Source organism: Choloepus didactylus, chromosome 9 (assembly GCF_015220235.1).
Source record: "Choloepus didactylus isolate mChoDid1 chromosome 9, mChoDid1.pri, whole genome shotgun sequence".
NCBI lineage: Eukaryota > Metazoa > Chordata > Mammalia > Pilosa > Megalonychidae > Choloepus > Choloepus didactylus.
This window is the reverse complement of record NC_051315.1, coordinates 120,256,405-120,280,547: the sequence shown is the minus strand read 5'-3', so window position 1 is coordinate 120,280,547 and position 24,143 is coordinate 120,256,405. Positions and strand designations below refer to the sequence as shown.

Genomic DNA, 24,143 nt, shown 5'->3' with positions numbered 1-24,143 from the left:
ACCCATTACACATTTTTTTTTTTTTTTATTGAAAAAGCCATTACTTTTATTAGAAACAAACAATGCTTCTCAAGATGTTGGCAACAGGTCATGTATTTCACACAGTGCACTTCTCTGTTTACATTCCAGCAGGAGGTGGAATACCTCCTTGACCACGGGCAGACACATTTGGTGGACTGTGTAAGCTGGTCTCCTTGTACACAAACCAAGCATTTCCTCCCCAAAGTATCATATACAGAAACCCAAAGATCACAGACACATTTAAGGATCCCATACTAGTGACAGAGACATAATAACACATCAATTCTGGATGCTTGGAACAAGGCAGAAGTTCCCCAACAATATTGGGACCAGTAGCTACTTTAACATCTGTAAGAGCTTTAGCCCAGGCTGAGGCGCTCACCAACCACAAAAAAGTGGCAACAAGAGTAACAATGAAGTCAGTCATGGAAAGTTTTTGACTATCCCGATATAGGTTCATGTAACCAACATAAAGGAGAAGAGCAATGCAGTACAGAAAAACAAAGACTGCAAATGTAACATAAAATTGTGCAGAAGAGGAGAAATCTCCTATAAGGACATAACTTTTCCAATTTACATCACATATGTTTACTGGAGATGACTGAAATGACTCCTGATTCAACCTGAATGGATAACCAAAAGTGGCTGTAACAGTTTTATTTTCAGGACTTTTAGGAGGACAAGTCACTAGAATTTCTATTTTACCCTTAAAACCTCCACAGGTGGCAAAAGCAAAGATGGAAGCAATCCACTCGAGGACCTTGATGAAGCCGAGCGGCTCCTTGAGCAGGCTGAGGTTGAGTTGGAAGGCAGACATCTCTGAGAGAAGGAGGGAGAGAGAGAGAAAAAAAGTCAGGCCGGCGGGGCAGAGGAAGAGGGGGACAGAATGAGACCCGAGCACCCCGGCGGCGAGGAAAGGCAGGCAGGGCGGGTCCATTACACATTAACTCCCCCATTCCCGCTGCCCCTACCCCTGCCCCTGGAAACCACCTTCTGACTCTATGAGCTTATATATTATCTGATATTTTTCTTTTTAGTTACCATGGGGCTTAAATTTGACATCCTAAATCTGTAACAGTCTCATTTACTTTATAACAACTTAACTTCAATAGTATACACAAACTATGTTCCTATACCCCTCTATCCCCCCACCTTTATGTAGTTCTTGTCACAAATTACATGGTTATACATTATGAGTCCAAAACCACTGATTTATCTTCACATTTTATGCATTTACCTTTTAAATCCTGTATGAAGTAAAAGTGGAGTTACAGATCCAAAATACATTACTACTGGCATTTATATTTACCCATGCCATTACCCTTACTGGAAGTCTTTATTTCTTCATGTGGCTTTGATCTAATGTCCTTTCCTCTCAACCCGCAGAACCCTCTTTAGCATCTCTTGTAGGGTTGATCTAATGGTGACAAACTCCCTCAGCTTCTGTTTATCTGGGAATGTCTTAATCTCTCCATTTTTGAAAGACAGTTTTGTCAGGTATAGAATTCTTGGTGGCAAGTTTTTTATTTCAGCATTTTAAATATATCATCCCACTGCCTTCCTGTCTTCATGCCTCCAATTAGAAATCAGCCCTTAATCTTAATGAGGCTCCCTTGTACATGACATATTGCTTCTTTCTTACAATTTTCAGAATTCTTTCTTTACGTTTGGCATGTTACAGTTTGATTATAATAGGCTGTGGCAATCCTGTTTGGAGTTCATTGAGCACCTTAGATGTGTATATTCACGTCTTTGCCAAATTTGTGAAGCTTTCAGTCATTATTTCTTTGACCATTCTTTCTGCTCCTTTTTTCCTTCTCTTTCTGGGACTCCCACAATACATATATTGGTAGGCTTGATTGTGTCCCACATATTCCTCAGATTCTGTTCACTTTTCTTCATTTGTTCTTTTTGCTTCTCAGATTGGATGATATCAATTGTCTTATCTTCAATTTCGCTGATTCTTTCTTCTGTCAGCTCCAATCTCCAGTTGAAACCCTATAGGGAATTTTTAGTTTCTGCTACTGTGGTCTTCAGCTTTGTTTGGTTCCTTTTCATACTTTCCATTTTTGTATTGATTTTTTCTTTGTGTTCATCTGCCGTTTTCCTGATTTCCTTTAGACCTTTGTCCATGTTTTCCTTTAGCTCTTTGAGCATATTTAAGACCATTATTTAAAAGCCTTTGTCTGGTATGTCCCACCTCTGGTCCTCCTTGATGATGGTTTTGAAGACTTTAATCTTCTCTTTCACCTGGGTCATCATTTCCTGTTTCTTTGCATGCTTTGTAATCTTTTGTTGAAACCTGGACATGTTGTAATTTAGACTCTGAGTCATTTGTTTCTTAAACTTGTATCCAGCCAGTGTTAGGACAGAGCTTTCCTTGAATGCTAGGAGCTCACGAGCACCCGCACACACACATGGAGGAAGAGAAGAAAACACCTTCCCAGTCTTTGCAGATCGCCTGTGTGAGTGCTCTCCTTCAGGGCCTATCCATACAATAAGTTTAGAGAATAGCTGGAAGCCAAAGTGTAGGGGCCTCCATGACTGTTTCTGTACACGTGTCTTGTTTTGCCAAGCTGCTGTGGCCCTGAGAACTTTCCTGTTTATATGGAAATGAATGTTCCTTCTTCCCTAGGAAATAGCTTGCTCATGGTTTTGGCCACTGTACTATATGTGCTACAGACCGAAATCCCTTGCCTTAGGAAGCCAAGATTTGGCTGCTTCCCACCATGTTTGATAGAAGAAGTCAGTGGGGCCTACATGCAGGGCAAATTCTGGGATTGCAAGTCTGGTCTAGTCCCCCAGTGCCACCAGACAGATTGGGCCCGACTTACATGCTCCTAGTGTGTGTGTGGGAGTGACTCTGTTTCCTCTGGGGGCAGGCCAGGGGCCTGCATTGGGATGAGGGCTGGCTCCACACTAAGCCAGTGAAGCGTTGGGGGAGAAGCCATGAGATCCCACTGCATTTAAGTAGCTTTTTACTTGATTTGGAGCTTGTCGTAATACTGCCATCCTTTAACTGTTTTCTGGAATTTTGAGGAAGCTGTTTCTGCCAGTTCTTGCTGGTTGTTCAAAGCTTCTGTGGTGGGACAGAGCCCTGAAGCTTCACACTTCATCATCTTGATCGGGCAGGGCCTAGCTACTCACTTCTATCCACATGTAAGTGGTATCAAACTCAAGTGGAAAGAAGCTTTGTTATGGCCGCCAGCAAAGCATGCTACTTACTTAGATTTTCTCTTCTGGTGAATAGTCAGAATATTGGTTCTCATAGTCAGGTAGAATCCAACCAGTTCAGGAACCTATTTATAAAACAACTACTAAATAGATCTTTACTATAACTTCTTATGAAGACAGTTAAAGGATTTGAAATTGCAGAGCCCACATTCTGAAATGAGAAATAACTACTACTTACCATTCAGTCACCCAGTTAATAAATATGTGATTTGTTTATATAATTATACTATATAATTACACAATCATAAAATCTATATAATTCAGTGAGGGATATTTTTTAATTGATAATTTTTGTAAAATAAATATATGAATGTTCTAGAAACCTCAACAGTGCAGAAGTATACAAATCATAAAATGAAAATATCTCCCTTCTCTCAACCCCACTGTAGTGTGCTGTTCTGTAGGGGTGTGTTTTCAGTAATATTCAGTATTTTGTGTGCTATGCTTTTCAATCCTTTTGGTACAAAGAGTCACTTCCTGCTTAGATCCCAAAATGGAACTAATGTTTCAGTGTCCATTGCCTGATACACCCAGCCTAACCTCGACTGAGGCTGCAGTCTAGGGCAGTACTCTCTAAGCCCATTACACCTTAGCTTGTGGATTGCACTAACTTGACTTCTGCATTCATTCATTCATTCATTCATTCATCGTTCCCAAGAGCACTGACTGAACCCGTGCTCTGCGCTAGAATGTGGATTACACAGAAGCTATGGAATGCTCTATTCTCTCTTGGATACGTGTTGATTTGCAATTGAACACCTACTTGAACTCAGGCATAACTAGATGACTTGCTAGGCCAATAAAATGTGAACAGAAGTGATGTGTTTCACATATAGACAGAAAAATTAAGGGCCAGTATGTGGCTGACCACACTCTTTTTACCCTGCCTCTGCAACAGTGGAAGCCTAGGTCAAGATGGGGCCTCCATCAATCTCACTGTCTCAGAAACTACCATGAGCGGAGCCTCCTTGGTGATTCATGATTGCCAGTTAGCATAAGTGAGAACTTTTTAATTTTAAAGTCAATTCCAACTGATAGAGCCTTTTCTTGGGAAGCTCACAACCTGGTAGAGAGACAAAAAGAAACCATAATCCAGAAAAGTAAAGCATGCACATGGCCAAGTAAGTGCTCAAGGGATGAAGAAAATGACATGATAATCTGCTCTTCAATCTCTTTCCTATTCTTACCTTTTATTCTGGTTTCATACTTGATCACTTTCAGTCTGGCAACCTTGGATTGTCTCCAGATGGATTAGTCTTCAAGACTGGAATAACCTGACATCAGAAAACATTTTATTGTGTGTATGTAAGCATATAGCCTGAAACTGAATCCTAATATTTTGGCTAGTCAAGAACATTTGCAGCAGAGGAAACATTTTTCTCCCCAAATCATATATGTTCATTTTCTTGTTGAACAATTTCAAAAATAAGGAATTTACAATTTCAAAAATAGGTAACAATAATGTGAACAAAACAGGAAAAAAAAAAAAACAGTTCATACTAACTGGATATTCTTATTCTCACGTTTTATGAGCCATGTTAGTAAAATATCCTGGAGGAGGAGATCTTTCTCCTGTTAAGCCTCCAGCCCCCCTTTTCCGTCTGCTGATTTTCATGCATAAACATATTTAACAGAAACCATGGATTTTTTCCTGCCTTCCTTCCTCCACCCCCATCATATTGTAGAATTATCCTTGGTTCCTGTAATAGCCCTCATAATAACATCCCGCCCTAGTGGACTCTGAACTACTTTCCACAATCCATTTTTCATAAGTGCTAAACTTTAACCAGAAGGTTCAGGATAAAAGGCAAGACAGTGCCACATACTCACAGTCACTTCGACAGGGTTTCTGACGGAATTGGGGGCGACCATGACCTGCTGTGAAGGATGGACGTCTTGCAATGGATTCAGTCTGCTGGTTCTGCTTCTGCTGGGAGTAGTTCTCAATGCAATACCCCTAATAATCAGCGTTGTTGATGAGGACCAACAGTCCCCTAACATCATCTCTTGCTTTGAGTGGTGGTTCCCAGGAATTATAGGAGCAGGTGTGATGGTGAGTAATATTTATTTGGCTTGATTTGGAGAAGGGCTAAACTTTACCAAACTCCGACTGACCATCTTACAGCCTTGCAGTTAGCTATGTCTTGGCATGAGAGATAGTGAGGAACAGTGGTATGGAATTAATTTATATTGGTCATCAGTGAAGAATGGTAATTAAAATAAATTATACTATCTGGTATATGCTAGGGAACATGGGCACCAAAAAAAATGACAAAAGTTGAATGGGTTATTACCTGTCACATTTATTCACATGTAGGGCTGCTCTTCCAAGCTTTGGCATGTTAGGGACTTTTTGAAATCATTCCCTCAACTGTCTTTTGCCCAATACCAATCTTTAGTATTTACAGGGAATACAATAGCAGTGGGAAGTTGCTCAGTAGGAGTGGGATGAAACATGTTCATGCACGATGAATATCCTGGATGATAATGTTGAGGCATGAATGTGGCAGTGCCAGCACCTGAGAGAGTTGGCCTAAGAGATCTGGGGCTTGAAACCTTGGTTCTCTGACCTCAGGGACTTTTAAACTCAGATTTTACATAGATCCCATGGTGCTTGTAGAATAGTTTGATGATTATTAATAGGTTTGCCTTGTTGGAAATATGCAGCAGAGCACTGTGATCCAGAACTCTCCAATGCACCTGCTCATGTATCACTTGAGGCACTTGAAATAGTTAGATTTCTTGACCTTCTGGGAATTCTGATGCAGACCCGTGCAGTGGAATAGATACAGTTTGGGACCTAGCAGAATATCTCAGCTCTAGTTTGGTCTCCAATCTATTACTGCGAACAAATCTTTTATTCTCTGATTTTGTTTTCATGTTTATAAAATGGGGATGTGGATGTTTAGGTTGGAAAATTCAACATGCGAGAAATTTGTTTTTGTTTTTTGTACCACTTGAGCCCTTTAGAGATTGTGTGTGTGTGTGTGTGTGTGTGTGTGTGTGTGTGTGCGGCAGCTGCAACAACTAATATAGTGAAAGTGATTTAGAGATGATGAAACATGGAGGTGACTTTGAAAGTAATCCAGGATGCAGTTTTCTACCTGCAAGAATAATCCTTAATATGATCATTTGCTCCTGCTGGTTTTACTCACAGACTTATATAAACATACTCTTAGGCCATTATATATGCAGCTCTGGGTAAAGACTTGTCCTTCAGCTGGTACAGTGGACTTGAGACCATTCTGACATCAAAAAGCCATTCCAGGAAGCATTGTCCAAAAGTTGATGGTTTCTTTTCCTTCAAGACCATGAGCACTCCATTCACCCTGCTTTAGGTAGAAAGAGCTAATTAAAGGAAAATTATGAAAGTTTTGGGATATTTCTTTAAACTGCCCTGAAAATTCTCTTCCAGGATGAGAGAGAAGATATTGTTCAACAGTGTGATGCAACTGCAAATCCTTGTCTGTTTTTTCCCCATTGAAGGTTTTCCTCCACTTGAGTAGTGTTAAGCCTTCTCTGAATCTGCTGAAAGACAGGAGCAGCTGGCTGAATATAACTCAAAGGTGGCAATTTCCATGAAGTTACTAAATGTTCCTGAGTTAATGCAATCCACTTAGCATACCTCATGTAGCTTTTAGATAGAAGTTGGCTCTGCCAAAAATCTCATCAGAAAGTTAAAAAAAAATTTCTAACTATGCTTAGCCCAACAGGCATTAACGAGCCTGAGATGGTAATGACATCTAACTACATCCCCTGTATTCTTCTTTTTGGGAAGGTGGAGAGAAGAGTGAAAGATACAGAGAGACACAGAGGTGCACAATTCTCCCTGCGCAGTGCCAGCTACTGGATTCACACTTTGCATTATCTCATTTAATCTCTATACTAATCTTGCTGAGCTGACATTATCACTGCACCTTACAGATCAGTAGAAGGAGGTTTAGGAATGTTAATAAGGTCACACAGTAAGTGTGAAACCCAAGTCCAAGTGTACCTGACCCCAAAGTTCGGTTTGCCCCCAGCTTCAGTACCATTATCTTCAACACCTGCCTCAGGCTGACAGCGGAGAGAGGTACAATCCATAAACCTCAGTGACCAGGAAACTGAAGCATAGAAAGGTTATATCAACCTGTGACAGAGTTTCACAGAAAATCTAGACTTCCTTGTTCTGTGGCTGAATTTACTCTATCATCCTCAATAAATATTAGTGAAAGGTGTCAGCACCAGGTTATCTCTATTACTCAGTATTAGAGAATGCCATGTGAACATTAAACAACTTTTTGCAAAGTCCAATAGGCACTTTATAGATTGAGCCTCACACTCTAGAGAGTTCCCACAACAGGTGGGTAGTAGAATGGCTCAAAACATGGGTGTATTTTCATGATCCTTGGCTATATATAGGAAGAGAAGAAGATTCTTTTCAAAAGAGAATTGTGTCCTTTCTAGCATCTGTCAAAATAATGACTAGGTTGAACTCTTAGTATATTTGTAAATACACAGAAAAGCTAATAAATGAGAAGATACCACTGCATTTAATGAACACTTTTGTCACAATTCTTGAAATCTTTCCAAAATTGTAGCATTTTAAATTAGTGTTGCTTTAAAAATAGGGGATTTTGCAGGAAGTGGTTGATAATACAAACCCTGCGTTTCATTATTGATTACTTTATGAAATACACTCATTTTATGGTTTTATGACTAATCTAAAACAGGGATGAACTTTTTCATCTTTTGAAAACATGACTAAGAGGAACAATGTTACATAGTTAATTATTTTTAACCTACTATCTGCTAACTGGAAAAATCAATGCACATGTAATTTTTCTAAGTACTTAAAAAAAAACTTGAAATGTTTCCTCTAAAAATGTAGATAGAAGCCCATTTTATTTTATATGAGGTTAATTTTGTCTGATCTAAGTCATGCATATTCACTGATTTTACTTATTACATACAGTACTTCATCAAAGTAATTTGTTAAAATCTTAACAAAGAACAAATTGTTGAAGTTACATATTATATACAACAAGCATTTGCAAAATATAACTTTTATGTTTATGAGGAGCATATGACTTTGTGTGTTACTCTCATGGGGAACAACCTAGAGGACTCACCAAAGTCTGAATTCTATCACTGAGTTTCAGGGGTCTAAGGTGCTTCCATGTTTTTTTTTTTTTTTTTTTTTACATTTGATTTTGAAATAAATTCAAAGTTATAGGAACAGTTGCAAAACAATACAAACCCCATACACAGAACTCCAGCATTCCCTGACCCCCCCTCTCCCGATAACCCTGATCCACTAACTTTAACATGTTGTCACACTGCTGTTTCTTTCCCTCCCTCCCTCCCTCCCTCCCTATCATCCATCATCTATTTCTCTGTCTTCTGAACATATGAGAGCTAGCTGCACACATCCTTGAACAAACACTATAATTCACATATACAATTCCCATGAACAAGAACAATCTTTTATGCAATCCCATTAAGCACAGCTAAGAAATACAAGAGATTCAACAATGATATAAAGCTTACATTCTGTATTTCCTTTTCCTTATGTCTCAACTGTGTCCCTTTGAGCCTCCTGTCCTCCATCCTCAGTTCCCATCCAGGGTCATCCTTGGCATTCAATTGTCGTCTATTTAGACTGTCTTTTTTTTTTTTTTTCTCGATTGTGGAAACATATATACAGCCTAAATCTTTCCATTCCACCCCCTCCCTAGCATTCCATTAGTGGGATTAATCATATTTAGAATGTTGTAATGCTATCACCTTCCCACCATCCATTACTAGAAATTTCCCTTCACCTCAAACAGCAACCCTACACTCATTTCTTAACTCCCCATTGCCCCTTCCCCCATTTCTCTTAACCCTTACTCTACTTTTCATCTCTATGGTCATATTCTCTAATAATTTCTTTGTGTTTACTGTGGGGCTTAAAATTAAACTCTTAAATCCATAACAATCTTGTTTTTCTTTGATACCAGCTTAACTTCAATAGGACACATAAACTATGTACCTATACTTCTCCATTCCCCCACCTTTATATAGTTCTTGTCAAAAATTACATGTTTTACATTGAGTTCAAAACCACTGATTTGTCATTAGAGTTTGTGTATTTTATATCATGTAGGAAGTAAATAGTGGAGTTACAATTCAAAAATTTTTGACTTCTATTTGTATTCCATTGTGGTCAGAGATTGTGCTTTCAATATGTTCAATTGTTTTTTTTTGTTGTTGTTTGTTTTGTTTTTTAAATTTATTGAGGCTTGTTTTATGTCCCAGAATATGGTCCATTCTGGAGAAAGATCCATGATCACTAGAGAAAAATGAGTGTCCTGGTGATTTGGGATGTAAGGTTCTATACATGTCTGTTAAAATTCTCTGTATCTCTTTCTCCTTTCTTTGTTTCTCTGTCGGTAGGGCTCCCTTTAGTATCTGAAGTAGGGCAGGTCTTTTATTGGCAAACTCTCTCAGCATTTGTTTGTCTGTGAAAAATTTAAGCTCTCCCTCAAATTTGAAGGAGAGTTTTGCTGGATAAAGTATTCTTGGTTGGAAATTTTTCTCTCTCAGAGATTTAAATATGTCATGCCACTGCCTTCTCGCCTCCATGGTGGCTGCTGAGTAGTCACAACTTAGTCTTATGTTGTTTCCTTTGTATGTGGTGAATTGCTCTTCTCTTGCTGCTTTCAGAACTTGCTCCTTCTCTTCAGTATTTGAGAGTCAGATCAGAATATGTCTTGGAGTGGGTTTATTTGGATTTATTCTATTTGGAGTTCGCTGGGCATTTATGCTTTGTGTATTTATATTGTGTAGAAGGTTTGGGAAGTTTTCTCCAACAACTTCTTTGAATACTCTTTTTAGACCTTTAACCTTCTCTTCCCCTTCTGGGACACTGATGAGTCTTAAATTTGGATGTTTTATTTTATCTATCTTATCCCTGAGATCCTTTTTAATTTTTTTTTTATTTTTTTCTCCATTCCTTCTTTTGTTGTCTCATTTTCTGTTCTGTGGACCTCTGGGACACTGAGTCATTGTTCAACTTCCTCTAATCTTGTATTATGAGTATCCAGAGTCTTTTTAATTTGGACAACAATTTCTTTTATTTCCATAAGATCTTCTTTTTATTTAATCTTGAAATTTCTTCTTTATGCTCTTCTAGGGTCTTCTTTATGTCCCTTTTATCCTGTTCCATGGTCTTCTTCATGTCTTTTACATCCTGTGCCATTTTTTTGTTCCTCAATTGTGATCGTTTGATTAATTGTGCCAAGTACTGTGTCTCTTCTGATATTTTGATTTGGGTGTTTGGGATCGGGTTCTCCATATCATCTGGTTTTATCATATGCATTAAGATTTTCTGTTGTTTTTGGCCTCTTGGTATTTGCTTTGCTTGATAGGGTTCTTTCAAGTTCTAAAAAAATACCAATCTAATTATTCAGAAATACAAGTTGGTGGCGTACACTTTCTCTAACTAACCAGCAGATGGCGTCTGCGAGTCACCTATACCCCTTAAGTCAGTTGTCCCCAACTCTGTGTCTGTGGTGTGTGGGGAAATGATTTTTGTGGGGTTCAGTTGGTGAACTCAGTTTGGGTTTGTTGTTGGAGCTATCCACCCTGAACGTGGTGCGTGTGTCTGGGTAATCAGGGAGGCAGGGCCACTTTAATATTCAAACCTCCCAGGTGTTCCTGGAGATTCAAGGCTGTTGCAAGAGTCTAAGCCTTCATTTCAGTTTTGCCCCAGCTTTTCTCTGTCGCTGACCCACAAACCACCGGCATTGACATAGCGTCACTGGGTTTTCCGAGCGGGCCCCCCTTCTCAGCTGTGATCTTCCAGGACCTCTGCTGAGGGAAGGCTGTGCTACGTCAGTAGTGTGTGCTGTCCCTTAAGGGAAGCCCCAGGCCACCGGGCTGTGCAGGGGCACTCTCTGCCTTATGCAAAGATTAGCCTATGATTCTTGACTGGTTTAAGTTCTCAATGAAAGGCAGGTAGTAGAGCTGGGCCCCACCCCTTTCCTCTTCAGAGAAGATGGATGCTTTAGGGGGAGTTCATTAGCATTTCAATGGTCTGTCTCTGCCTGTGCCACACCCCTGTCTGGGTCACAGAACTGGGAACTGAAAATGGCTGAGGCTTTCTCCACTGAGTCAAAAAAGGAACAGAGCTAGTTCGAGGCGACCCTCCTGCTCTCCAAGGTCAGTCGTCACCCAAAGCCTCTGTCTACTTGTTGGGGATTCATACCTCATAGTGAGAAGTTCACACTCGCTACTTAAAACCCCAGTTGGAGCTCAGCTGAGGTATATTCACTTGCTGGGAGAGAGCTTCTCTCTGGCACCACGAGGCTTTGTAGCTCGGGTTGTGGGGGAGGGGCCTCCCAATTTGGATCCGCAGTTCTTACTTAATAGATTTTATGCTGTGATCTCAGGCATTCCTCCCAATTCAGGTTAGTGTATGATGAGTGGACGGTCATGTTTGTCCCCCTGCAGTTATTCTGGATTATTTACTAGTTGTTTCTGGTTTTTTTAGTTGTTCCAGGGGGACTACTTAGCTTCTACTCCTCTCTATGCCGCCATCTTAGATCTCTGTCTCCATATTTCTTTTATACATTCATATAGCTTACTTCCAAAACTCTGGATTAAAGTATGGGTTTCTGTAAGGATAGAGGAACAATACCACTTCTTTTCTTTAAAAAAATGAAAAGACCAGCAAGACTTAAAATTTTTTATTAGAGCAGTTGTAGATGTAAGACTTTTAATCTCACAAAAACTCATGCATTCAGTGCGCTTAGCAATTTAAGAGTGTTCTCATAATTACTCATTTTGGCAGGAGAATATCTGGAAGATTTATAATTCAGTCAACACACAAATACTCACAAAATACACAAACACACAAATACTCAAATAGTTTCACATTTAAATGTCCCTCCTATAGAAAGCCCCTCCAATTTCCAAAGCTCTGAATGGGGAAAATGGTTGAAACGTAGTGAGTGATAAGTTGCCCATAATGGTGTAGCAAAGATGTGTTAATATGCCATGCAGTCAACTGGGTGGTGATTCATACACTACAAAATTACTGTTACTTTATAAAACCCCTTTGCAAGGGAAGGAGACCATGAAAATAAATACTCAATATCTCAGAAATAGATTAATCCTAAAGAAAGTCAACAGAGTTTAATTTACATCAATAAGGGAAATGGAATGATTTGTCTATTTACCTTGGGATTTACTGTTGTTCCAACTTTCTTTGAAAAGATTCATTTATTTTCTAAATGAAGCATTTGAAAACTTTTTCTGCAAAGAATCAGTGAATAATTTAGGCTTTGTGAGTCAGAGAGTCTCTTTGCAACTACTCAACTCCATTGTTGCACAAAAGCAGACACTGATAACATGTGAACGAAAGGGCATGGCTGGGTTCCAGTACAACTTTATTGACAAAAACAGAAGGCAGGCCAAATTTGGCCTGGGGACTGTAGATTTGTCCCTTAAGCTCAACAGGCAGTATAGTTCACAGTTACAGGAAAAGACGTTTAGTGCATGAACGTGGACACTAAGTTCGAGGGCTAAGAATTATTGTTTCTATCTTAATGGAAACATCCCTGTTTGGGGGCTAAGAATTGTTTTTCCTTTTCCTTCACGTTCTCAGCTATGCTCTGGGCTGCCATGTATCTGAATTATAAGAGCGCTGGTGTTCAAGGCAACATGTAAGCAAAGCTTGAATACAAGGCAAAGTGCTGTGGAGTAAGATCACGATCAGAGTGGGGTGAAGTTTGTTAGGAAAGCTGTCTTGTAAGGCATATATCTTGAACCTGGTCTGAAAGATGTGGCCTTGGAAAAAAGGGTCAGGAAAAGAGCAGTTAGAAGGATAACAATGAGATGGGGTGGGGGTTTGTGTGATGAGAATGAACAAGTTCTATATAGAATAGAGAAGTGTAAGAATTGAGTCAGCATGGAATAGAGGTTAAAAATCTGTACTCTGGAGCCCAACTCCCTCTCTTTGAATCCTAACTCTTCCACTTTCTTAGATAAGTTACCAAACTTTCCATGCCTCAGTTTTCTCATTGGCAAAATGGGGATGATAATAGTATCTACCTCAAAGGATTGTTTTGAGGTTGAAATAAGCCAAATCATGCAAAGCACCCATAACAGTGCCTGGGATATAGTTAGAGCTTAATAAAATGTTAGAAAACGAGAGCAGAGGAGGGAGAGCATCACGCCAGGGCTGCTGTGCTGCAAAAACGCCTTATGGCTAAAATTTCTCAAGTGGAAGGAAGTAATTTACATTCCGTCTTTAATGATACAAAACTCCTTTCAGTAAGAATTTCTAGTCATAGTTGCTGACTAGATATTACAATAAATGTAAACCTAAGTCCTGAGAATATGGTGTCATGTCTTAACAGCTTTCCCAGGGATGTCTCCATTAAAATAGAATGCATTATTATGAGATTTCTAAATATCAGTGTAAAATGAGATTATTATATATCCTGGATTCAGGAAGAGAAAGGAGAATATAGAACAAAGAATTCTCAAATTGTAAGCTCAGGAAACCAGCAAGATGATGGGGATCCTGGGAGTGAGAGAGAAGTTAGGGGAGTCAGAAAGGGGTGGTGACAGAATTATTAGTTCCAAACTACCTGATAAACAAAACCATTGGTTTCTTTTCTGGAGGCTTGCCAGACAAACTCATATAATTCTTGGGAAATTGGGTAAGTGACTGCAGGTTGCAGTAACTTTCAAAAATAAAAAGTGAATTTTGGATGATGCAACCAATTTTTTGATAAATATTCCTTCAAAAATACTTTAATAATTCATCCTAATCTACTTAAAAACCAAGATGATCCAGGCTAAACTAAGAATTTAGATGGAAGAGGTAAAAACTATTCTGAATAGCAGTTTCCTTCACAACTCCTCCCTCTTTAATCTTTGTGGTTGAAAATAGGGATCATAAGGTTCACAAGATCAAGGACATTGCCAAATTTCCTTTTTATTCTAAGTGTTCACTTCCCATAGCTGGTGGTAAACGGAGGTCTGAAATTACTGCTGTTTCATCTGATGAGAAGTAGTAATATTCATCTTTCCTGCTGATACCATTTCCAGGTCATTCCAGCAACAATAATGTCCTTGGCAGCAAGAAAAAGAGCATGCTGCAACAACAGGACCGGGGTGAGTATGGAGTAATTGTTCTGGGAGCAGAAGTGCAGAAACAGTTACTGACACCCAAACAAAGCCACCCTGTGTCAGCATTATCTGCTGAGTACAGTGTGGCTCCAGTGGCAGGGCCACACACTCTGTAGGATAGTTATATGGAAAGTGAGACGTGGGTTTTTTTCTCCCCCATTAAAATTTAGCTTTGGAGCTAGCCTTCTGTCTTCTCCTCAATCTTCAGTTTTACGTATCTAGAAGTTTTCAAAGAAAGGTGATTGATAAGTGTGTAATCAATTCATGATACTCAAATACTTGGTCTTGTGGTGTGTATAAAACACATAGGAAAAATGTTTTCTCGGTTCTTTCATGCGTAGGAGAGAACAGTTTGCTAGGATCAGAGTAACTGTTCTTATCCAGTTAAGTTAAAGGAGATGCCAGTTATTTTTTTAAACATTTAGTACATAACTATGTATAAAATTGTAACTATGTTAAAAGTAAAAGAAATGAACATTGACCTTTAAAGTGTCACTCTGCTCAGAATATTTTAAAATATGCTATATTATTCTTTCAAAACCTTTAGTGGGAAATATTATGATCTGTTTTATTGACAAAGAAATTGATAATCAGAAAGCAAATAACTTGCCAGTGTTGTGTAGCTAGTAAGTGGATTTTTATCCAAATCCCTCAGACTCCACAAAAGTCATAATCTTTACACTATAATGCGGACACTGTTATTGACAACACTAGGCTCTCATAATTTTCTAAGGAAAGCAGTAGATCGATAAAGAGCTGGCACTGTAAATATCTCTGGCTAACTAAGCCTGTGGAAGGGTTTTCAGCCTGATAGGAACATTAGAATCACCTGGGGAAATTTTAAAACTACCAATGCCAGGGTATTGGAATACCCAGGAGATTCTGCATCAGTATTTTTCATAACTACTCTAGATATTTCTCATGTGCAGGCAGGGTCTGTACTGTTTTAAAGGGAATACATATTTATATCTATAAATGAAACCTTTTAACAATTAGAAGAGTCATATTTTAAAAAATCACCTTTCTCTGACATTTGATCACCTAGGATTACAATAATTAATTTATAACTTATAATCTATGTTCCTGACAAATTGTAGGCAAATAAATATTACTTTTCATTTTCCACTCCTTGACACTTTTCTTTATAAACTATAAGTTTGACTTTGCATTATCTCTATATGGTACTTAAACATTCTTGAGAGAGATATCTTCAGGTATTTCTGAATCCCTTAATTCAAACAAATCAAAACAATTATCTAGTTTTCTGTTTTTCGCTCTAATCACGGTTCTATTAAGAATCTTTTTTTCCTGCACATATCCTCTCACCACAAATTAATCATATTTTCAATGCCCATATAACTTTTCTCTCTCATTTGAGTACACAGTGGGTCAAGAATAGTCAAACCACTTTTTCATGAGGATATTGGATTTAACTCACTAATTAGAAGTTTTTGCTCCCCTATACCAACATTAAAAATAATTCAAGTTCATGTTTCAGCAAAATTAGAGATTATTGCATGCCTAGGAGCTCCAGGAGCACTCTCAAATGTTAAGTCCTGGGATGTTAAAGAGTACTGTATAATACTGTTTATGCTCTACTAATAAAAGTGGTGCTGGTTATCTAATCAAAATTGCCAGTTTATACTGACTAAATTTAATAGAAAGTTCTTAGCAACTTTCCTCACCTGTTGGCAGCAATTGATGACTGCCATTTAAGTTGCACCTGGTATCTTTTAGTCCAGATAAGAACAGGCATCATAAAGCGAAAATGGCTAGATCTTGGGAGGGCAGGGAAAGGGTCACCAAGGCTTATCTTGGTAAGGAAGTTCCATATTGGAAGTTATAACTTAAGTCCAGCTTAATAAAAGAAATGAAATCATTTGTCACAAAAGTCAGGTCATCTCTGACTTGTATTCTATATCCCACCAAGTCTCTGATTAAGGATCTCTCCTTAGATTATTATGGCACTTCTTTTCTTAAATATCTTCACTGCACATTCAGAGTTGAAAGCAAAAATATTTGGTTCTCTTTCAGCAAAGAAAAAAAAATAAAACATAACAATATCATGTGTCTGTCCCCTCAGAACCTTGAGTAACATGCAATTTTGAACTCCGTCATTCCCCCACCTCATAAAAAATTGTCCTTGGTGCTTTGGAGGAGTGTTATTATATACAGTGCTTTACCATTTAATATTAAACACTGAGTGCCTTTGAGTTTTGATTCTATCAATTTAATCAATTCCCAAAGTGTTGTTAAAAGGTAAGTAAGCATTACTCTGACAACTGAAAAGCATGTTTTAGGAAAAAACATGGTTAAAAAACTCAAATAGAAAAATAATAAAACAAGAAATTATTACCCATTTTTTTCCCCCATAAACTTACATGCAAATTCCCCAGCAAAATTAAGCATTTTAAAGTCCCATTAGAGCTAATGGAATTTATACATAGTGAAGTCCTGGGCCAATAGCCATTTTGTAGATTAAGACCAAAGTTATTTTATTTATAATCTGTGAAGTGAGTTTTCTATTACTGAGCCAAGAGTTGGGAACAAAAAATTTTTGATGTCTGGTAAATATTTTGTGCTCACCAAAAAACAACGACACAAGTAGTATGGGATCTTACTTATTTTATCTCAAAATAGAGCCTCACACATTACTGATGATGCTCTCGAAAGCATGTAAAATTACACTTTTGGAGAAACTGCCAATAAATCAATAGCTACTTTTAGTAAAGAAATACTTAACTTATATGAAATTTTGAGGCACAGGAAGTAACATAATTAAACCAAAGGTTGAAAGCATATTTTGGTACAAGTCAGGGTAGGCTAGGTTATGCTCAAGTTAACAAACTATTCCAAAATCTCAGTGGCTAACCAAAGTTGATTTCATACTCAAGCTACATGTCCATCAAGAATTAGAAAGGAGCTCTACTCTTCCCCAAAGTGACAAACTCTTGCTCACAATTCGTTGGCCAGAACTGGCAGCATGGCTCCCATCCAACCACAAGTGGCCAGGAGGGCCAAGAGCCCAAAATGGGTGGGTGAACAGGTTAGTGACACTCATGGTTGCTTTAATCTTCATAATAACCCCATAAGGGGCAGCAGCCTACTAATATGTAAATTTTTTTTCATTTAAAAAATGTAATTTGCATTTATTTATTCAACATAAAACTGGATCACTTGGGCTACAAAGGAAAGCCATAGTCCCTATCCTCAAATTTGCAGTCTCATGAGATATACAGAAATAGCCATAGGATGAAGCTGGGAAGGCATTTGTTCTTCAGGAAATGAGCACTGGATCATCCAGTATTTGAAGAGGAGCGTGCCATGTGGTCCAGTGGAATAAAGCCATCTAACAATGGCATCAGCAGAGGAGCCCACAAGCACTGCAAGAAGTCACCAGGGCTGGAACTTTGACACTTCTCCCTGGATTAATGATTCCAGGCACTCCATGGAGATGTAATTCTGTATTTTTCTTTTTTAAAAAACAAAAGTTTTTAGATGAGAAAAATAAGGCTATTCACCTCTCCCCTATTTTTAACTGTTCCTTGCTCCCTCTTTTCCAATTCTTGATTTTGTTTCTGAATACTCGGGTTGTGCCCAAACATTTAAATGAACCCCACTACAAGGGAAACACAGATCCCTGGAATCACTTTCCGAAGCCAGGCCCCTCTGAAGCTTAGAGAAGTCAAAGAGTAGATGACTAAAATACAAATATAGTGGCAGTTCTTGATGAGTAAATTTAAGTAACTTGTACAGGGCCACTATCGTATGGAAGAATCATGATATGAGTTAGATTTTGTCTCTAATTTGCACCTAATCAAACTATGATCTTAAGATCTAGGAATGAAGAGTGAGTGGAGAGTGGCAGCAGTTGATTTTAAGACTGTATAAGCTGCTGAAACTTGAAACAGACCATGGACATATCATAATAATGTGTGCAAATGGCCCTACTTTATTTTTCAGATGTTTCTTTCATCCCTTTTGAATGTAATCACAATCATTGGTGCTGTGTATTGCATGTTGGTATCTATCCGTGCTCTCTCTGAAGGACCTCTCATTTGTAACTCTCTAGACAAGCGTACTGTCAGTTGTGAATTTTCACTGAAAAACTTAAGGTAAGTAACCTCATTCACTGATGGGCTCCACTTTCCTACACAGCTGCAGCTAGCTAGATTAGAATAGTGTGCTCCTGACACCATGACATGTTTTTCCTTTGATGCAACTACTGAGACAGATTCTTAGAGATTTTTCACATTAATCCCAACTGGCACAAACTCACATAGAAATGGAGGAATCACGATGTTCAGAATGCCTTGGGTATGGTTTTGTCTATAAGGACTAGTTAATCTCAGCTTCTGCTTGTTTTTTAAAAGTCTATAGTTGTGTATGTGCACGTATATAAAGCATTTCTGGAAATGTACATCAGAAACTTAACTTTCAACCTTGCAGAATGGTAATGGTGGATATTCTGGGGGACTCTAGGGGGCATTTACTTCTTACATTCTGAACTAATTTATAAATCATGAGCATTATTACTTTCATAATTAAAGAATTAATAAAAACATTTAACATATAAAATCTAGAGCCTTGCCTGTAAACTCTAAAAGAAATAAAGCAGCCAATGGATTAATGCAGACATACACTGTGGGCATGGCAAATTGAAAATAAGTTGTAATACTACTACTAAAGATTTTTGTCTTGCATACTTCCAGTCTTCTAGTTTACTTTTAGGCTGAATACTGCTTATATATATAAACGGTTTATTTCAATCTTGTAAGATGGTCTGTGCCTGACTGTAGGCCTAATTTTTAAAACTGGAAGAAAAAAACAATCTAGTTCACTGGGTTGCTCAGTTTGGAAAACGACCAGAATTTACTTTTGTAAATTATATGGGGGAAAAAAAGAACATATTTTTTGCCCTTACCTCCCTACATTTCAAAAAACAAAAATCTCTCAAAATTTACATAGCACAGTTGTTGACAATCAAAACCGAAAGAAATTTCCATTTCCTAATAGACCCAAAGAATAAGATTAGAGATTTCAACCATAGATGCTACATATATACACATTCAATCCTCAGTGAATGACAATGGCAAATCTTGTACCAGCCACCAGGATAAACTCTGGAGATTACAGCACTGAAGGAATTTCCAGTCTAGTTGGGAAGATAAACCAGCCTAGTAAACAGTTATAGTAGAGTGGTCCTATGCTCATTGCAAATTTCAAAAAAGCAGGCCCATGCTCTGTGTACAGAAAATATTGTTGCATTTGCCCAGCTTGAATGCTAGTTGTTGGTATCCAGAAACACAGTCTCAGAACATTTAGTCTTACTCTGTAATAAACCAAAGAAAAATCATCTTGGGACAGATGTGTTAGGGCTGAAAATTTCTTATTTTCATAATCCTGTTAGAAAGGGCACAAATCATTTTAATCAGACATATTTTAATGCTTTTCATGAGAAAGAATTTTACATTTGGTTTAAGAGTAGAGGCAACATGAGGCAACACTGTAGTTCCGCATTAAGAATTGAGCTCCTTAAAAGGGGAGCTTCTTTATTTTCTTATCTTCAGCAAGTCTAAAAGTGCCTGCATAAATATGTTGAACCACATGAAATTATTGGTATTTGACCATTTTTGACATACAAGAACAGCAATTCCATATAGTTCAACCTAAGAGTAAGTACTACAGAAATGCTTGGTATATATAAAGAATAAAAGTTTTATGAATTTTTAAGGTATATGACACATACTCAGAAACAATGATTTTAGCTATATTAATTTGGCATATTTTTAAAGTACACTATTTTGGTATGCTTGTTATTTTCTGGGACTAATGATGCATTCCTTTGATTGTCAGCGATATTCCGTAATATCTTATTTCTTCCGTTTCCATATTCAGCGACATTCATGCAGAATCCTTCAATCTGCAGTGGTTTTTCAATGACTCTTGTATACCTCCAGCTGTTACCAGTAACTCCATCAATACCACCACGGCCAATGACTGGAGAAAATATAGCTTGAGCTTCAGTTCTGAAGAAAACACACAGAGGATCATCTACCTCTCAGTATTTGTAGGTCTATTAATTGTTGGTATTCTTGAACTCCTGTCTGGACTCAGTCAGATAGTCATTGGTTTCCTTGGCTGTCTGTGTGGTGTCTCTAAGCGGAGGAGTCGAATTGTGTAGTTGAATGGTAATAAAATGGAAATATCAATAGTTTGAATCATTTGAGAATTACATTTAAAATAAAAATACACTCGTTTAGAAGAACAGGGAAACATTATCTAAAAAAAAATTTGTCATTTTAGTCCAAAAAGTTGTTTTTGAAGTCACCTTTGAGGTAACTGTTTAAAGCATATAAAACATAACATTTTATATGGAAAGGAAAAATCATCAGTGGTTCACCTTCAATGTATTTTGTATCTTTCCGTATTTGTGTACTACTTGAATTTTTTAACTTAATTTTCGGGGGAGGGAGGAGGGAAGAAGAGAGGGAAGGGGAAAGAGAACAAGGATGAACAGGAGCTATCCTGCAAGTGAAAGTATAGGAACTTTTTATGTCTTTCTCTGTACTTAAAAAAAAAAAAAGTATAAACATATAACCAGAATATTATCAAGTCTTTAGACCTAATTCCCAACTGACAAGAAATACAGGGGAAGGGGAAGCACTCAGATAAGTTGAAAAGGTACAACAGTAGAGAGGCAATAGCCCCTTGTTTTCAATAAGAAAATTTCATATGAAAACTAAAAAGTGCGATGGGTTGAGGAAACTGTTCTAGATTAAGAGAACAAAGAGATATGATTCAACCAAAAGTGTTATGTACAGTGGGGGAAACCTGTGCATGAACTGAGTTAGACAACATTAAGGAATTATTGCTGATTTTGTTAGGTCTGATAACGGTTTTATGGCTACATAGGAAAATGCCCTTTTCTTGAAAGAAACATTTATATTTTGGGGGAAAATGTCATGTTTTTCAAATACTTCAGTAAAAAAATGAAGCAATGGAAAAATGTTAATTGTTATACTTTGGTGATGGATATATGGTGTTCATTATACTCTTCTATTTTCCTATGTTTGCATTTTTCATAATAGGAATTAAAAAACAATAAATACCTAGAAAAAAAGTTAAACTTTCAAAAGCTGGTTTCTAAACAATGCAATCTTTGAAAGACTGCAACAAAATAGTATACTTACCATATGAAAATGTTATAAAAAAGCAAAACCAGAAGACTACAATTTTCTGAACATAATCACTCCCGTATTTTACTTCAATTATTTTTCTATGTTCACTGGGCTGAAGGTTCTAGAAATAATTTACAATACTTCATTATAGCTGCCTGAATGTATTAGTACCATCATGGATATAATTATAAGCCTTTTTTTTTCTTAATCTATTTACTGTACAAAGACATCTTAAAGACACCTATTTATCCTTAAAGCTTACTCTCCTACTTGAGGTAGCTCCAGAACGCATGCTTTTCAATAAACTAAGTTAGCTATTATTTTATTTGTCACAGTGTAACATACATATTTTTGCTTGTACACCCACCAATATAGGAGAATTTAAGAGAGCTGAGACCATTCATTTATCAGCTCTTTCCTGTTTCAGGCCCTTAGTAAGGTCCCTTCTGTCCCCTCTCTCACAACCCTGGCTAAATCCTCTTCGTCCTTCAGATTCCAGCACACATATCACTTTTTTCGAGAGGCCTTCCCTAACCATCTAATGAAAAATAGGTTCCCTTTTACTCTCTCCTTTAGGATTCTCTCATTTATAGCACTTATTACAATGGTTGGCAGTGCTTTCATTTGGGCTTGTTTCTTAAATTTCATGTCCTCCCATAGCAACATGTATGCAGGGACATGTTTTCTTAATTCACTCTTGGCATACTCAGTACCTAGCTCAGTGTCAGGTACAAAGCATGACCATCCTAAATTGTGATGAATGAACAAATGAATCCTATCTCTAGTACTTAGCCTTTAGTGAGGAGTCAATGCTTTTAAATGAATGTCAAATTGCTAACAGCCATGACACTAAAATACTTCAATAGAATGAACAGGACTAGCTTATTGTACTGACTGAACAATACAAGTGTCAGTGATGGTGCTTACAATTTCCTCATGGCCCTAGAAATGGGAGAGAGATGACACCAGTTCTTTATAAAGTCAAGAAGAGAAAGAGATGTAAGCTTTCCATTTCAGATGACAAAAGAAATAGCTGGCTATTGCACAATTACCCAATCAGCTGAAATAGCTGGTAAGTTATTTCTTCACTCTTTCAGTCTTATGGAAAGTGCTGCCATGGATTAAATGCCTAAAGCCTACGGGCCACCTGTGGTTACATCCTTTGGAGAAATGCCATCTCTCATCTGGTAACTGAATTTGCCAGTGTCTACCTGTGCACACATGCACAATCTGCAGATCTGTAAAGCTCACTGTTTTTTAACCTTCCCTCCCACCCCTAAGTTTGACCTCATTTTGGTATCTCTCTTTTTTTTTCTGATGCTCACCATTGGAAACTCTCCTCTCCCCATCCTTCAGCACACATCTCATTCCTTTCTTTAATAAAAATTCTGTATTCATAATCTTCTAATTTATTTTAAGGCTTATGCACCACCCACTTTAATTTGGAAATTCCTTCAGAGCAGGGCTTATAGCATTCTTCTGTAACCTCTTAAGGTCAGTGCTACGTACACAGAAGTCTCTGGTTACTGATAAGAAATAAAATTTTGATATAAACACATTTATAACAAATTAAACCTTTCCAAACCTGAGGTTCAGAAAGAACAGTTCAATTTTAAGGTTAAATATAGTTAAGAAACACATTTATAACAAATTAAACCTTTCCAAACCTGAGGTTCAGAAAGAACAGTTCAATTTTAAGGTTAAATATAGTTAAGAAGCTGGAAAGCAGACATCTATGCAGGAAAGAATGAAAAGTTCTCTTGAAAATATACTACTTTTATAAAATTACCCCTCAAATTGTAAATTGAAGCAAAAGCTTCAACAAGTATTCCTAGAAGAGGGGGGCGCAAAACAAAAATTGAACTTTAAGTAGAGTTCTGAGAGTGATAGACCAATACAGCTGGTATATTTAGTTGTATGGATTCCACTGCATGTGTTAGATTGGTCACTATATTATTAGCCCCCGACTGTATTATTTTCTCATGCTACTCCGTGGAATTTTTCTTCATTCTCTGCTTGTTGAAATCCTATAAACGTTACAAGGTTCAGCTCAAATATCTCACTAAGAATATTTTCTGACTACCCTAAGGAGGAGGGAATTCTTTCCTTTCAATTCCCAAACCACTTTCTTTTGGTGATTTAATAACTTTTAGAGGAGGCAGAATGGCATAATAGAGACAGCTAGGATTTGGAGCTAGAGAGATCTGGGTTAAACACAAGCTCTTCTATTTTCTGGATATGTGACAAGGTCAAAAAAGGCAAGTTTTTTTGCTGTCCCCTACTGCATGGTTAGTTGATTTAGCATTCACCCTTTTATTGAGAGTGTAGTTTTGGACTCAGCTTTATGCAGGAGTCTCCTCTTGTAGTTAGAGTCCATCCAAGGTAAGAGATTCTATCTCCTGCCCCACCGCACAGCCATTAAGGGAGAAAGCTCCAGGTTTCCAGTGTTTGGTAAAAATCATTAGGAACAACGAAGATGTTTTGGGCTTATCTTCCAGGATTCCTGCTTTTGTATTTTTGGCCTTTGTGGAATCCTTTTCATGC

The 24,143-nt window shown here is 37.7% G+C and overlaps 3 protein-coding genes across 8 annotated transcripts in view; 1 reads left to right on the top strand and 2 right to left on the bottom strand.

The window, feature by feature from the left end:
- Nucleotides 1–8,358, bottom strand: LOC119543883 (synaptophysin-like protein 1). Of its 3 annotated transcripts, XM_037848721.1 has the most exons (3): nucleotides 5,086–8,357; nucleotides 4,443–4,529; nucleotides 1–840 (listed from the first exon to the last, which is right to left on the bottom strand). In XM_037848721.1, exon 3 carries the CDS (start codon nucleotides 836–838, stop codon nucleotides 119–121), a length of 720 nt encoding a protein of 239 aa, XP_037704649.1. In that variant the 5' UTR covers nucleotides 839–840; nucleotides 4,443–4,529; nucleotides 5,086–8,357; the 3' UTR covers nucleotides 1–118. The 3 variants fall into 3 exon arrangements, with proteins under 3 accessions (XP_037704649.1, XP_037704648.1, XP_037704647.1); XM_037848720.1 differs by having other exon boundaries at nucleotides 4,138–8,358; XM_037848719.1 differs by having other exon boundaries at nucleotides 4,443–8,357.
- On the top strand, nucleotides 5,124–20,718 carry TM4SF20 (transmembrane 4 L six family member 20). The gene is made up of 4 exons (XM_037848722.1): nucleotides 5,124–5,308; nucleotides 14,338–14,403; nucleotides 18,382–18,533; nucleotides 20,317–20,718. Exons 1-4 carry the CDS (start codon nucleotides 5,126–5,128, stop codon nucleotides 20,600–20,602), a joined length of 687 nt encoding a protein of 228 aa, XP_037704650.1. The 5' UTR covers nucleotides 5,124–5,125; the 3' UTR covers nucleotides 20,603–20,718.
- The window catches only part of MFF (mitochondrial fission factor), a 50,772-nt gene continuing 38,397 nt past the window's right edge, over nucleotides 11,769–24,143 (bottom strand). Inside the window, exons 12-13 of one of the 4 annotated variants that reach the window (XR_005218691.1) lie at nucleotides 23,267–24,143; nucleotides 11,769–23,184 (exon numbers count right to left, since the gene is read on the bottom strand). The gene's annotated coding sequence lies outside the window, so the exon portion shown is untranslated. The other 3 variants (XR_005218692.1, XM_037848702.1, XM_037848703.1) reach the window with 3 other exon arrangements.

What these genes read in the sequence shown, in the direction of transcription:
- TM4SF20 (XM_037848722.1), top strand. Translation starts at nt 5,126, where the DNA reads ATGACCTGCTGTGAAGGATGGACGTCTTGCAATGGATTCAGTCTGCTG. An exon ending in GCTGCAACAACAGGACCGGG is followed by an intron (nt 14,404 to 18,381) that starts GTGAGTATGGAG and finishes TTTATTTTTCAG; the next exon opens with ATGTTTCTTTCATCCCTTTT. An exon ending in TTTTCACTGAAAAACTTAAG is followed by an intron (nt 18,534 to 20,316) that starts GTAAGTAACCTC and finishes TTCCATATTCAG; the next exon opens with CGACATTCATGCAGAATCCT.
- LOC119543883 (XM_037848720.1), bottom strand. Translation starts at nt 838, where the DNA reads ATGTCTGCCTTCCAACTCAACCTCAGCCTGCTCAAGGAGCCGCTCGGC.